Source organism: Mizuhopecten yessoensis, unplaced genomic scaffold (assembly GCF_002113885.1).
Source record: "Mizuhopecten yessoensis strain PY_sf001 unplaced genomic scaffold, ASM211388v2 scaffold11185, whole genome shotgun sequence".
Lineage (NCBI taxonomy): Eukaryota > Metazoa > Mollusca > Bivalvia > Pectinida > Pectinidae > Mizuhopecten > Mizuhopecten yessoensis.
The window spans coordinates 2,044,056-2,060,002 of NW_018408922.1; the positions used below are offsets into that span (position 1 = coordinate 2,044,056).

At 41.3% G+C, this 15,947-nt stretch overlaps 1 protein-coding gene across 10 annotated transcripts in view; it reads right to left on the reverse strand.

The window, feature by feature from the left end:
* The window catches only part of LOC110440622 (kinesin-like protein KIF26B), a 306,581-nt gene that overhangs the window by 112,759 nt on the left and 177,875 nt on the right, over nucleotides 1–15,947 (reverse strand). Inside the window, exon 1 of one of the 10 annotated variants that reach the window (XM_021483794.1) lies at nucleotides 2,490–2,561. The exons of the other annotated variants lie outside the window; for them this stretch is intronic. Within the exon in view, the coding sequence (XP_021339469.1) occupies nucleotides 2,490–2,524 (35 nt within the window). The 5' untranslated portion in view covers nucleotides 2,525–2,561. Of the gene's footprint in view, nucleotides 1–2,489; nucleotides 2,562–15,947 lie in introns of those variants that run through there. 10 annotated transcript variants of the gene reach the window in all.

Here is a 15,947-nt window from a genome sequence, read left to right on the forward strand (position 1 = left end):
GGGAGATGGGTTTTTAACCCCCCCCCCCCCCCCTATCTAAGGGCTTAGTCACATTAAAGTAGTTAAAACTACTTATAAATCATTCAAATCTTCAGATTTCAAATTCAATATTGAGAAAATCTGTTTTAGCCTCGTTGGAATGTATAGCTGTACTACTAACTTTTTCAGAAATGCAGCTAAGCTCGTGATAATACAATGTATGAATTTCTCTTATTTAAGGTTTTGACCCAGACTCAAAAAATGAATTCAGAAAATTATTCATTTTAAGATTTTCTTTTTTTAACAGAAAATCACGAAAGTATCCAAACTCACAAAGTTTTATTGTACTTTTAAAACGAGAAATACTCATTCTTATTCAAATATAGATAGCAGTCACAATTACACCAAATGACATCCCGAAATTTAATTTCAAAATTTGTTAATTTTCTGTTGCACGCAGATTACAGTAATTGTGAACTGTACATATCCATGATATAATTATACACAGGAAAATTCAATCACAATTGTAAAGCACATATTTAAAGATTGCTATTTTAAATTCACTGTTTTTTTTAGTCGATAATTAGCAAAAAATCTACTTAACACTTCGCAGAGCAGAAAATAGCACTCAAGAACACAAAAGTCAAAGTCAGTGTTTGAATTAAGTGAGTTTTTGCTCTGATTTACTGTGCAAATGCACAAAGGTGACATCTTACAAGTTGTTCATTGCAAGATTCCACGGAGATAGGACGGAGATAGGACGCAAAACAGTATCCTCCTCCCATGGAGAGAAGGCCATTATAAATACCAACAGTCTAACAAATTACACAATAATGTCCCGTGGTGTCCGATTCACCCTCTTTCACTATTTCTTCTTTGATCCTCAGAGCAAATCTTTTCGTTGGCAAATTTATGCTATCATAAATAACTCGAGAAAACAAGGTGTCTTTATTTCATCAAACACTCGAAAAATAATTAGTGTTAAAATACTTCAGACTTTTTCCCCCCCATCTCGAATGTGCATTGTCCATCTTTGTTCGTAGATTTACTTAAAAAAATATTAGTACAAATTTTGTTAGATCTTACCCCCTAACTGCAGGTGCATTACATAGTTCTCTGGTTCGTGAATAACTCTAGATGGTAGAAATGTACGGAAAAGGCAATAATCACCCTTTATCCCCGCGATATAGGGGACTAGAATTATGCCTTACAAGATCAAACGACCTGGTAATACTGTTCAAATATTGGTCAACTCCAAACACTGAGATCAGGAATTTGCCTTTTGTCAGTGTGTGTGTGTTTTCTTAAGTAAGGCCTTCCGAGTGGGGTCAGAATCCTACAGAAAGTTGAGTATTCGACATATTACACATCCCCCATTTTGTCTTCTGGCAGACAGTACAAAGAGATCATTAAAGATGTTAAACATTGATAAAGAGGCATTTTATCTCTGAAATTTCTATTAGTTTAAAAAATATAATGGAAAATTTTACTGTGTCACCTGCGGAAACGTACCTGGGATAATTATTAAGAAAACACATCACAAAGACTGTCGACAGGTGTCAATCTTAATTTCCGCTACATTAGAAAGAAAACACCTAGAATTAAACCAGACCAAGGTCATAATTTGCCTACATATCAAACTCAACAGAAGAATAACTAGAAATTTAATCTACCAAGACTGGATGTTCCATTAATTATTGCAAGATAAAATATCCCAAACCTTTATCATGTACTATTAAGAATGTCATGGCCAGATTTTGTTCGCTTCAAAATCTCTACCAAATCTTATCAAAATTTCTTTTTCTGAATAAACCTTAAGGATATATGTTAGATGCCAAGTGTATAAATTTCCACCTGATGAACAAACTGAGATATCATGTTTTGGATGATCAAGAAAAAAGTGATTTTTTTTTAGTACGGTTATGTGAATTTTGAGTTGAAAAGTTTTGTCAAGCTAACAATGCATGAAGTAACTTTGATCAGTGCAATATACATCCCAGCTGTCAATTAGTGTAGATTTCAATGATGCAATGGACAATTACAACAACACTGTAAGTTGTCTATGTCATCTTGGTAAAAAAACTTATAATTCTGATGTGGTCGTTCAGTTTTCTTACGATACTTTGAGATGAACTTTTATTGCTACTAATACAACCTGCAAATAAATATTAGTGTTTACAATTAGCTATAGTGGAAGTTAAACAGTGGGTTACAGCCCTGTGCTATAAACAAAGTTAAATAAGGGACTTGACCATCAGTGGAAAAGGTTATTGAAAATCTATGCTACTATATTTTGTGAGATCTAGAATGAAATTTTGAAAAAAAAAAAGGAAATATTTCAGCCATGCATATTACATTTGACAATTTTCTCATGGTACAATATGCATTTCATCTGAAATTTCCTTTTTTTTGCTTTCTTATAAATTATTACTATTTTGATTAATTGTAGATCATTTCATATGAATTTTCAAAAAATTTAGATCACAACTTATCATTACAAATCTACTTACGTTCGATCTTCACGGTTTTCAGTAGCGAAATACATATTCCATGTTACAACATAGCTAATGAACTGTTTAAAATCACTGCTGTGTAGTTAAATGTATAGCAACGTATCGTACATCAGGACAAGAGATTCAGCTCACGTGAGTAACATTGTCCTATCGAATAGCTGTACACAGTCAATTCACTTAATGGAACACCATGGACACTTCCAGATCCCTTCCTCTGATAAACTGATTCTTTACTACCCTATCTTAAGAAGATATTGTCATATAAAACATGTTTCCGATACTATAGGTTCTAAAGAGCCCTATGTTTGTTGGATCCATCCGTCCCAACCTTATCACGAAGATCTTTGATTTTGAAAAAAAGCACAGCTCTGGTAATCGTCACTTACGAAACTATAAACAACTTTTGAGCAGCATTTGTGAAACACTTGTCTCGTGAAAAGCTGATGCATCTCGTAGATATACCGCGCCAATCACTCTATCGGTGATTGCAGACAATCGAATCACATTCCGATTGTCTTCTAGCCGCAAGATTTGAAAGAGTAGAGGATGAAGGTCATTAAGCTCCAAATCTCTTGTGACCGAAGCTCGGCTACGTTTTTTGATATCCGAGACTAATTGTGTTGTTTTCAACGATATATGTGTTAAAAACTACTCGTCTGATGTGGTTAGGTTGACAACAAACCGAGTAATCACTCACAACACTAACCTTAAAGCTTATAACATTGAAAATAAATCGCTCAGAAATTTCTGAAATAAAATGGATTGCTTTGTGAATAAATTAAACGACAGCCTTAATCTTCCAAATAGCAAAATTAGTTTCCAAGTAAAAAAAATTCGGGCAATCAAAATTGCATTTTAAAGCAGACATACATAAAAATAGACTTAAATCTATGCAGTGAAAAATACATTGGTAGCAGAAAAAATGTCATATATATATATATAAAGTCAGCACATGTAGTAATTAAAAATATTACAGTTCAAAAATTCTCAAATTTTCATCAGTTTCACCTAACAGTAAACCTAAAGTATTAAATGTTCACAAAGATCCTATTTTGTTGGTAGTGTTCTTTCTTCAGAGGCAGATTCAAGCTATTATCTTGCACCTTTTGCTTCCCGAGCTGTGACGAGCTGTGACGGGAACTGTACCAGTCTAAAGTTGGGGGTGTCAATGACTTTTACGACATTTTCACCTATCCTCTTAAAATACTCTTCAAACTCCCTGTAAACATCCATCATTTTGCGGAGAAAAAAATCTCCATACAAATAGAAACGACAACAAATAGCATCATGTCTATGAATTATTTAGCAAGGTCTTACGTTTAAAGATCTTACGATACAGGTATCAAGAATTTAACATGAAAATCTATTCTCTGCTGAAGTTGATGATAATCACTGGCCATTGTAATCCTATAGGCCCCAACCTCAGACACTTTCAATAGTTCTTATCGTAACACACAACTCCCAAACTCTCCCAAAAAATGTTTCCCACAGTATTATCATATCTTTACATACATAAACCCATGGAGATTTTCGGGTTTTAGCCGAGAGTAATTCCACAAAATACTTTACTATCTACATAACAGAAAGATTGTTGCTGACGATTCTGTGGGTTTTTTCTTCGCGTTCTCGAATAAAGTTGCGGAAAAAACCTTTCAAGTCACCATGATTCTTGAATTATGATGAATATCAAACTCGAAAACAGACTTGCCATCACTCATACTGCTTGAAGAGCAGTACTTTATCCACGTAATGCTTTATAGATAGTAAAATGTGTGAAAATTTGCCGACAAATTTTACATAATAAACCTATCGGGGGTTGTTAACTGTAAAGTGAGTGCCGTTTCAAAGAACGGTGTTGCCTTTTGTGGTACGTGTTATATTTCATCTTCAAATATGTATAAATAACATAACCCGTTAGGTATCTTGCGTAATTCATGAATTTTGCACCGCTTGACTTGTAAGATAAGGTCCCCTCTTGACTCTCATACAGCTCAGGTAGCCTCGAAATTGTTTTAAAATGATAGGTACTTAAACATGGAATAAAAATGTTCCCCGTTCACTTCCGTGAATAAAACCTTATCTTCGCGGTCATCGGATGTGGCTTTTGTTCAAGTTGAATATGTATACTCAGTGACTTAAGTAATTACCAGAGCTTTTAATTGTTAATGAGAAATTAAACAGACAATAAAAGCGTTGTCGGAATCTAGTGTCAATATCGCCCAGTCAAAATAAACACCAACTTAAAGCTAACTCTCCCCCCCCCGCCTGTACACCGATATTAAACTACCGTAAATATCATTAAAATTTGACCAACAGATCTATTAAACCCGATCATGCAAACAATATATATTATATTCTGTACTGGGTCAATTTCTGGTTGCCAGATAGCTGAATCACAAGAGAGCATCGGTCTACAGTTTTGAAGTTCAAAGTCCCAGTGACCATTTCCTTACTTTTTGGGTGGGAAGTAATGTGTAATGGAAGCTGATCTGAACTTGTCATTTCTCTGTCACAGAAATTCTAGAATTGTTTCTTGCCACATGAATTGGCTGGCTATACATGTATTAAAATGCTATCAAACTATAAATTTTCTAGTTTTTCGTTGACTATGAAAAAGAAATGATGCATCTCAAAATTTTCAAGGGAAAAAAAATGTCCCCCATATACACGGTATTCTGTAAATTTCACCAAATTGATATGAAACAAAATCAATGATTCTCCACCCGTATTCGTTTAATTTTAGCTTATTTTTTATTTTATTTTTAAATAAGTGCAACAAAATCAATGAAATTAGATTTGTCTATTTCATTTCATTTTTGCCAATTTTTTTAAATTTTATTTTTTATTTTTAGATTTTTTCATATTTTTACAACTTAGCATTNATTTTTTTTTTTTTTTTTTTTTTTTTTTTCAAAATTGGAGGACATTTGCAGCATTTTATTATGACAAACTGTAACTGTATTCAGTATTTAGATAGATATCAGGGTAAAGCACTCACTGCCTCAGAACTTCTCTTACCCTGTCAACCTTCAAGGTCATTCAAGGTCACATATTTCAACTTGCTTCCACGCAGCATACATTTCATTTAAATTGTATGAAGTCTGTCGGCTATTTAATCAACATTTCTATGTACAACTCAATAGATCAAAGATGACAAATTACCCACAATTCCACATTTAATGACTGTACTCAGTTGCCCTTTAATGTAGCCCTAAGCTCTTGCTTCCGAAAAAAAATTATCCACCAATTCTCTCGATCTTGTACATGTTTTTCGGCTTAGAGATGTTGACAGGTACTTGTGAAACTAGTTATTTCTCGACTTCAAACAATTTTGGCCCAGTGCTTGAGATTTATGTACTGTTTTCTAATTCTCCGAGTGAAATGTGCGAGATTTATTGTTCTTTGTCAGCGATATAATAGAGTTTGTGTCCGACCTGACTTGTCGTGTTTGTCAAATACCCTCGACATGTGGAGTGTCTTGTGCACAGAGCTGCAAATCTAAGCACTGATGTAATGCAAACATTTTGAGAGCCACAAACTCGTAAGCAGACACCGTTTTCACTCCGATTCTCTCACCCTGGTCAAACATTTGGTTTAAATAGTATCCATTTTTTTTCCACTGTTTATCTACACGGAATCATTATACAAGGGACACATTGAATATCGTACAAAAACGAGAAATATTTGTGTCTATTGAAAACGGAATTACGACTAATAGGTGACATTGACAATTTACAATGGCGTGTAATGCTGTAATGTCAATTAGGTGTGATTTTATTTAGACACAATAGCCGATTTTCAAGTAGACAAAACGGATACTTGAGTGTGGCGCTTACTGAACAAAGACTGGGGGATCCCTGTCTCGGCAGTTTATTTGTAATATACACATGAACATACTGTGTCACAATTTGTAAATGGGACATGATACCAGGTTCACAAGTAATGTGGCTCATTCTCAAAAATGATCATGAACAAGTTTTGGATAGGAATTCACTTTGAGATAAATCTTAATTCATGTAAGAGATTTTTTTCTAATAAAAGCGAATTGTGAAGGGACACGGATCACACAACCAAAGAATTTTTCAACAATTCCAAATACTCTCTAGCAATGGTTGGTAACCGATGGCAACAATCTAGATATATTTTGTACTGGTACCAAAGCCTTTGTCCCTATCAACTTCATATGGACTCTGCTAGGCTTATGATCTGGCAGAGTCCATTATTTGAAATAGGTGTGATAGGTATGATGTTGGCCGTCAACACTTTCCCCTATAGAGTTTCTAACAGGGTTATACATGAATGATAATCTCACTTGGGCCACACTGATCAAAACGTTCTACAATTTTTCTATTCGGAGGGGAAAAAAGGCTGTGATAAATTATTCAACATGGGTTTATGCAGAAATGCTGCATGATGGTATCATAAAATGGATGACATTTATATGACAGAACTTAACCCAAGGTCATATTTACCCTTGCTTCATCACCTGAAATGTCACTGCATTGCCGAGAGTCATTACCCATACATATATATACAGACTCCGACACAAAGTGATTAGAATCAGAGACCACAGCGTACTAAGTCCCATGCCGACGATAGTCTCCGAACGTGAAAGGTAGTGTCATCACATATGGTCAACAGATACAATTTCGGCTACATTTTCCTTTCGTGTGTGAAAAAAAATTCCTTCATCAGCACTACAAAGCCTCGTTAGTGCAGTAAATGGTTTAGCGCCGAGTATGTCAGATTTAGCAAATAGAACGGAATGAACATCTACAAAATAGTTCTTTTAAAATTATATTTCTCCATTTACCTTCGGTAAAATGCTGAAGTTTCAGAAGGCCACACACTGTATTAATCATATAGCAGCACTTGAATCCTTTTCAGTTTGTGCCTCAAAAAGAAGCATTTTAGTAACCTTGACATTTCACTTTCTCTCCAGAAATCAATTCATGCTGTTTATTTCAAAATTCATGCACTGGAAAAATTTACCAAAAATGAATCGATCAGTCAGCAAAAAAAAGCGGGGATGATGCTTGTCGCTAAATCATCCAATTGTATTTTATCATCTAAATCAGAAATCATCGTTTGATATTGTTATCCTTCAACCGAACAAGGTCAGATGGCTTTGTTAGATTGTTTCCTAAATGTCAAAGATCAAAATGAAATCTACATATTTTATTCTATGAAAAATCCCTGCACTGTCAGAAACTGAAATGGCGAAATCCCATTACATGCGCCCAATATCCCTTCTTAGTTAGAAAAGGTTTTAGGTCCTTTTTTTATTATACCATATATCAATTTTCTGATTTCATTGTTAAGACAAGTACTTCAAAATAAATCCCGACCAGAATGCGTGACAAGAATCTACGAAGGGCATGACATCATTCTTCAGGAATATATATATTTTACAGTTGCATGAGTAATACCATCGCACGGTTACTGGGAGACTACGGAATATGTATGACTAAACACGCTACACCTATTTGGGTCCAAGATTCATGCGCCAAAACAGCCTGAGAAAGCCATTTTGTGCAAAACATGGAAGAAATTCACAAGCGTTCTCCTGGGACTCACGGACAGAAGGGGTTATAAATATACATAGATCAACGTGTTGAAGAAGATACATTTTGGATGTAGATCTTAGGGCAGTGGATAACGTCCATAAGCCAGGGTATCGACACAATTCCCTAAACTCACAAGTCTATTATAGAGAAAGAAAATTCTGTTTTATTCAGCTCTACTCTCTACAACCATCCATTAGTATACTGTAAAAAAAAAAAAAATTGATGGTAACTTTTTTTGGATGAAATTTCTATAGTCAAATAACATTTTCTGAAAAGTCTTATTAATGTATTGCAAAATTGTGTTTCTCATGTAAAACATTTTTTTGGAAATTATTTTAATAGGAGAGAGATAAGATAAAAACATGCCCTAATCTCCATTTGTTTTTTCCGTACGACAATTTTTAGAACATAAAAAATCTGGTCTCAACATCCCCGTTCATAGAAGTTATTATCACAAACTCTTATAATCGATCTTCTGATTTTAATTAATGAAGGTTTGTTCATATATTTAAGCACAATTGCTGTTAGGAATCAGTCTATCGTTCAACTCAAAACTCTTGATTTAAAAGCATTTGACACATTTTGCTCGAATTGAGTCACTTCTAAATTGACATTCACATCAATAAGTGTTGTTTAAGTGACCTTGACTCTTATACTGAAGATCACTGCTCCGTACCTAAGATTCGCTGATGTCTGAAATCCATTCCATCACTAGACTGTAAAAGCTTCGCTCAACAAGTGTGAATCTACCAAAGCAGACGACACTTCAAGATGCTAATGAGCAAACAGTTACCATGACAGCGGCTTTTAACTCGATCATTTAAAACACCATTACAGATTAGTATCGAATGGCGGTACCATCATTGAAATAATTCCTCGAATCAAACAGCGGAAATATGACAACTTTGTATAAAAAAAATCCACGAGTCAGCGACAAAAATTCTAGGAGTGCATTCTGCGAGTGTATCATGAAATGTCTTAAATCTTATGCCGTGGTTGGAAGGAGCGGGGTACGACTGACATTGACGCATCTTGATCAGGTGCAAAAGACTTAACCAAATAATCAACCAATCTGATTCCTCAATTGAAATATGAATTTTTGATGAGGCTATTCGAGTGCCCTGATCTATCATATTGTGTGTTCCTGACACTAGGAGATTAAGACACCCAAGTTATTTGGCGGGGTTATTTTTTTGCACCGTTTTATCCAAACACACAAGACCAACCGGTGATTATCCTCTGTAAATTTCCCGATGCTTGACTTAACCAATGGTAATGAAGCGTCACACCGCGACAGATCGGCTGTAACTTACAAACACACAAAGATACATAGCCTCTCCTGTCGGAGAAATGGGTAGTTATTACTGCAATAGCCCTTTGCCTTTTGCTTACATTAAGCAGTTCATTTACGTTGTGATCTCTTAAAAGGTGTATAAATATTCAAAGTGTCATTGATTACGAAAAGTGCCTCTTATTCACTGCTCAAGTAGTTTCTCCCATCATTACTGTGTCTTTTGTCAAAATGAACTGCAATTCAAACGAGAAAAGCATGAAATTCCAGCGTGTCTATAGCAAATCACAAGAAACACGATACCGCAAATGCATTTAATGTTCTAGAGTCAAACCCATTTTTATGATTTTGTTTGTTTTTTATAACTCTGTTTTACTGCATGCTCCAGTTTTTTTGCACCAATTCCCCTACTTAGGATGTGGGAGATTGTTTCTTTGTGGCCACGGTTAGGAACCTTTTAGTACTTAAACTTGTGGGGATGCAACGACTCGGCCATTTCCCACCTACTTACTGCTGATGTCCTCCACACAAAACCTATTTAATGCATTTCTTGCAAGACATGAGAAAACTGTTGATCTGATTTGCAATTCAGACACAGAGGATTTCTAGTGTCAGAGCTCCAAGAGTCAGACACAGAGGATTTCTAGTGTCAGAGCTCCAAGAGTGAGACACAGAGGAATTCTAGTGTCAGAGCTCCAAGAGTCAGACAAAGAGGAATTCTAGTGTCAGAGCTCCAAGAGTCAGACAAAGAGGAATTCTAGTGTCAGAGCTCCAAGAGTCAGACAAAGAGGAATTCTAGTGTCAGAGCTCTGAGAGGCAGACACAGAGGATTTCTGGTGTCAGGGCTCTGAGAGGCAGACACAGAGGATTTCTGGTGGCAGAGCTCCAAGCGTCAGACACAGAGGAATTCTAGTGTCAGAGCTCCGAGAGGCAGACACAGAGGAGTTCTGGTGTCAGAGGTCCAAGAGTCAGACACAGAGGAATTCTAGTGTCAGGGCTCTGAGAGGCAGACACAGAGGATTTCTAGTGTCAGAGCTCCGAGAGGCAGACACAGAGGATTTCTAGTGTCAGAGCTCCGAGAGGCAGACACAGAGGATTTCTAGTGTCAGAGCTCCGAGAGGCAGACACAGAGGATTTCTAGTGTCAGAGCTCCGAGAGGCAGACACAGAGGATTTCTAGTGTCAGAGCTCCGAGAGGCAGACACAGAGGATTTCTAGTGTCAGAGCTCCGAGAGGCAGACACAGAGGATTTCTAGTGTCAGAGCTCCGAGAGGCAGACACAGAGGATTTCTAGTGTCAGAGCTCCGAGAGGCAGACACAGAGGATTTCTAGTGTCAGAGCTCCGAGAGGCAGACACAGAGGATTTCTAGTGTCAGAGCTCCGAGAGGCAGACACAGAGGATTTCTAGTGTCAGAGCTCCGAGAGGCAGACACAGAGGATTTCTAGTGTCAGAGCTCCGAGAGGCAGACACAGAGGATTTCTAGTGTCAGAGCTCCGAGAGGCAGACACAGAGGATTTCTAGTGTCAGAGCTCCGAGAGGCAGACACAGAGGATTTCTAGTGTCAGAGCTCCGAGAGGCAGACACAGAGGATTTCTAGTGTCAGAGCTCCGAGAGGCAGACACAGAGGATTTCTAGTGTCAGAGCTCCGAGAGGCAGACACAGAGGATTTCTAGTGTCAGAGCTCCGAGAGGCAGACACAGAGGATTTCTAGTGTCAGAGCTCCGAGAGGCAGACACAGAGGATTTCTAGTGTCAGAGCTCCGAGAGGCAGACACAGAGGATTTCTAGTGTCAGAGCTCCGAGAGTCAGACACAGAGGATTTCTAGTGTCAGAGCTCCGAGAGGCAGACACAGAGGATTTCTAGTGTCAGAGCTCCGAGAGGCAGACACAGAGGATTTCTAGTGTCAGAGCTCCGAGAGGCAGACACAGAGGATTTCTAGTGTCAGAGCTCCGAGAGGCAGACACAGAGGATTTCTAGTGTCAGAGCTCCGAGAGGCAGACACAGAGGATTTCTAGTGTCAGAGCTCCGAGAGGCAGACACAGAGGATTTCTAGTGTCAGAGCTCCGAGAGGCAGACACAGAGGATTTCTAGTGTCAGAGCTCCGAGAGGCAGACACAGAGGATTTCTAGTGTCAGAGCTCCGAGAGGCAGACACAGAGGATTTCTAGTGTCAGAGCTCCGAGAGGCAGACACAGAGGATTTCTAGTGTCAGAGCTCCGAGAGGCAGACACAGAGGATTTCTAGTGTCAGAGCTCCGAGAGGCAGACACAGAGGATTTCTAGTGTCAGAGCTCCGAGAGGCAGACACAGAGGATTTCTAGTGTCAGAGCTCCGAGAGGCAGACACAGAGGATTTCTAGTGTCAGAGCTCCGAGAGTCAGACACAGAGGATTTCTAGTGTCAGAGCTCCGAGAGGCAGACACAGAGGATTTCTAGTGTCAGAGCTCCGAGAGGCAGACACAGAGGATTTCTAGTGTCAGAGCTCCGAGAGGCAGACACAGAGGATTTCTAGTGTCAGAGCTCCGAGAGGCAGACACAGAGGATTTCTAGTGTCAGAGCTCCGAGAGGCAGACACAGAGGATTTCTAGTGTCAGAGCTCCGAGAGGCAGACACAGAGGATTTCTAGTGTCAGAGCTCCGAGAGGCAGACACAGAGGATTTCTAGTGTCAGAGCTCCGAGAGGCAGACACAGAGGATTTCTAGTGTCAGAGCTCCGAGAGGCAGACACAGAGGATTTCTAGTGTCAGAGCTCCGAGAGGCAGACACAGAGGATTTCTAGTGTCAGAGCTCCGAGAGGCAGACACAGAGGATTTCTAGTGTCAGAGCTCCGAGAGGCAGACACAGAGGATTTCTAGTGTCAGAGCTCCGAGAGGCAGACACAGAGGATTTCTAGTGTCAGAGCTCCGAGAGGCAGACACAGAGGATTTCTAGTGTCAGAGCTCCGAGAGGCAGACACAGAGGATTTCTAGTGTCAGAGCTCCGAGAGGCAGACACAGAGGATTTCTAGTGTCAGAGCTCCGAGAGGCAGACACAGAGGATTTCTAGTGTCAGAGCTCCGAGAGGCAGACACAGAGGATTTCTAGTGTCAGAGCTCCGAGAGGCAGACACAGAGGATTTCTAGTGTCAGAGCTCCGAGAGGCAGACACAGAGGATTTCTAGTGTCAGAGCTCCGAGAGGCAGACACAGAGGATTTCTAGTGTCAGAGCTCCGAGAGGCAGACACAGAGGATTTCTAGTGTCAGAGCTCCGAGAGGCAGACACAGAGGATTTCTAGTGTCAGAGCTCCGAGAGGCAGACACAGAGGATTTCTAGTGTCAGAGCTCCGAGAGGCAGACACAGAGGATTTCTAGTGTCAGAGCTCCGAGAGGCAGACACAGAGGATTTCTAGTGTCAGAGCTCCGAGAGGCAGACACAGAGGATTTCTAGTGTCAGAGCTCCGAGAGGCAGACACAGAGGATTTCTAGTGTCAGAGCTCCGAGAGGCAGACACAGAGGATTTCTAGTGTCAGAGCTCCGAGAGGCAGACACAGAGGATTTCTAGTGTCAGAGCTCCGAGAGGCAGACACAGAGGATTTCTAGTGTCAGAGCTCCGAGAGTCAGACACAGAGGATTTCTAGTGTCAGAGCTCCGAGAGTCAGACACAGAGGATTTCTAGTGTCAGAGCTCCGAGAGGCAGACACAGAGGATTTCTAGTGTCAGAGCTCCGAGAGGCAGACACAGAGGATTTCTAGTGTCAGAGCTCCGAGAGGCAGACACAGAGGATTTCTAGTGTCAGAGCTCCGAGAGGCAGACACAGAGGATTTCTAGTGTCAGAGCTCCGAGAGGCAGACACAGAGGATTTCTAGTGTCAGAGCTCCGAGAGGCAGACACAGAGGATTTCTAGTGTCAGAGCTCCGAGAGGCAGACACAGAGGATTTCTAGTGTCAGAGCTCCGAGAGGCAGACACAGAGGATTTCTAGTGTCAGAGCTCCGAGAGGCAGACACAGAGGATTTCTAGTGTCAGAGCTCCGAGAGGCAGACACAGAGGATTTCTAGTGTCAGAGCTCCGAGAGGCAGACACAGAGGATTTCTAGTGTCAGAGCTCCGAGAGGCAGACACAGAGGATTTCTAGTGTCAGAGCTCCGAGAGGCAGACACAGAGGATTTCTAGTGTCAGAGCTCCGAGAGGCAGACACAGAGGATTTCTAGTGTCAGAGCTCCGAGAGGCAGACACAGAGGATTTCTAGTGTCAGAGCTCCGAGAGGCAGACACAGAGGATTTCTAGTGTCAGAGCTCCGAGAGGCAGACACAGAGGATTTCTAGTGTCAGAGCTCCGAGAGGCAGACACAGAGGATTTCTAGTGTCAGAGCTCCGAGAGGCAGACACAGAGGATTTCTAGTGTCAGAGCTCCGAGAGGCAGACACAGAGGATTTCTAGTGTCAGAGCTCCGAGAGGCAGACACAGAGGATTTCTAGTGTCAGAGCTCCGAGAGGCAGACACAGAGGATTTCTAGTGTCAGAGCTCCGAGAGGCAGACACAGAGGATTTCTAGTGTCAGAGCTCCGAGAGGCAGACACAGAGGATTTCTAGTGTCAGAGCTCCGAGAGGCAGACACAGAGGATTTCTAGTGTCAGAGCTCCGAGAGGCAGACACAGAGGATTTCTAGTGTCAGAGCTCCGAGAGGCAGACACAGAGGATTTCTAGTGTCAGAGCTCCGAGAGGCAGACACAGAGGATTTCTAGTGTCAGAGCTCCGAGAGGCAGACACAGAGGATTTCTAGTGTCAGAGCTCCGAGAGGCAGACACAGAGGATTTCTAGTGTCAGAGCTCCGAGAGGCAGACACAGAGGATTTCTAGTGTCAGAGCTCCGAGAGGCAGACACAGAGGATTTCTAGTGTCAGAGCTCCGAGAGGCAGACACAGAGGATTTCTAGTGTCAGAGCTCCGAGAGGCAGACACAGAGGATTTCTAGTGTCAGAGCTCCGAGAGTCAGACACAGAGGATTTCTAGTGTCAGAGCTCCGAGAGTCAGACACAGAGGATTTCTAGTGTCAGAGCTCCGAGAGTCAGACACAGAGGATTTCTAGTGTCAGAGCTCCGAGAGGCAGACACAGAGGATTTCTAGTGTCAGAGCTCCGAGAGGCAGACACAGAGGATTTCTAGTGTCAGAGCTCCGAGAGGCAGACACAGAGGATTTCTAGTGTCAGAGCTCCGAGAGGCAGACACAGAGGATTTCTAGTGTCAGAGCTCCGAGAGGCAGACACAGAGGATTTCTAGTGTCAGAGCTCCGAGAGGCAGACACAGAGGATTTCTAGTGTCAGAGCTCCGAGAGGCAGACACAGAGGATTTCTAGTGTCAGAGCTCCGAGAGGCAGACACAGAGGATTTCTAGTGTCAGAGCTCCGAGAGGCAGACACAGAGGATTTCTAGTGTCAGAGCTCCGAGAGGCAGACACAGAGGATTTCTAGTGTCAGAGCTCCGAGAGGCAGACACAGAGGATTTCTAGTGTCAGAGCTCCGAGAGGCAGACACAGAGGATTTCTAGTGTCAGAGCTCCGAGAGGCAGACACAGAGGATTTCTAGTGTCAGAGCTCCGAGAGGCAGACACAGAGGATTTCTAGTGTCAGAGCTCCGAGAGGCAGACACAGAGGATTTCTAGTGTCAGAGCTCCGAGAGGCAGACACAGAGGATTTCTAGTGTCAGAGCTCCGAGAGGCAGACACAGAGGATTTCTAGTGTCAGAGCTCCGAGAGGCAGACACAGAGGATTTCTAGTGTCAGAGCTCCGAGAGGCAGACACAGAGGATTTCTAGTGTCAGAGCTCCGAGAGGCAGACACAGAGGATTTCTAGTGTCAGAGCTCCGAGAGGCAGACACAGAGGATTTCTAGTGTCAGAGCTCCGAGAGGCAGACACAGAGGATTTCTAGTGTCAGAGCTCCGAGAGGCAGACACAGAGGATTTCTAGTGTCAGAGCTCCGAGAGGCAGACACAGAGGATTTCTAGTGTCAGAGCTCCGAGAGGCAGACACAGAGGATTTCTAGTGTCAGAGCTCCGAGAGGCAGACACAGAGGATTTCTAGTGTCAGAGCTCCGAGAGGCAGACACAGAGGATTTCTAGTGTCAGAGCTCCGAGAGGCAGACACAGAGGATTTCTAGTGTCAGAGCTCCGAGAGGCAGACACAGAGGATTTCTAGTGTCAGAGCTCCGAGAGGCAGACACAGAGGATTTCTAGTGTCAGAGCTCCGAGAGGCAGACACAGAGGATTTCTAGTGTCAGAGCTCCGAGAGGCAGACACAGAGGATTTCTAGTGTCAGAGCTCCGAGAGGCAGACACAGAGGATTTCTAGTGTCAGAGCTCCGAGAGTCAGACACAGAGGATTTCTAGTGTCAGAGCTCCGAGAGGCAGACACAGAGGATTTCTAGTGTCAGAGCTCAGAGAGGCAGACACAGAGGATTTCTAGTGTCAGAGCTCCGAGAGGCAGACAAGAAAGGGTTTCTAGTGTCAGAGGCAGAAAAAGAAGGTTTCTCAAAAAATCAACAACTAACCAAGGAGAGTTTTTCGAACCGAAAGCAGACAAGAAGAGATTCTAGAATAAAAGTAACCATGGAGGATTTCCAGAATAAGAGGCAAACAA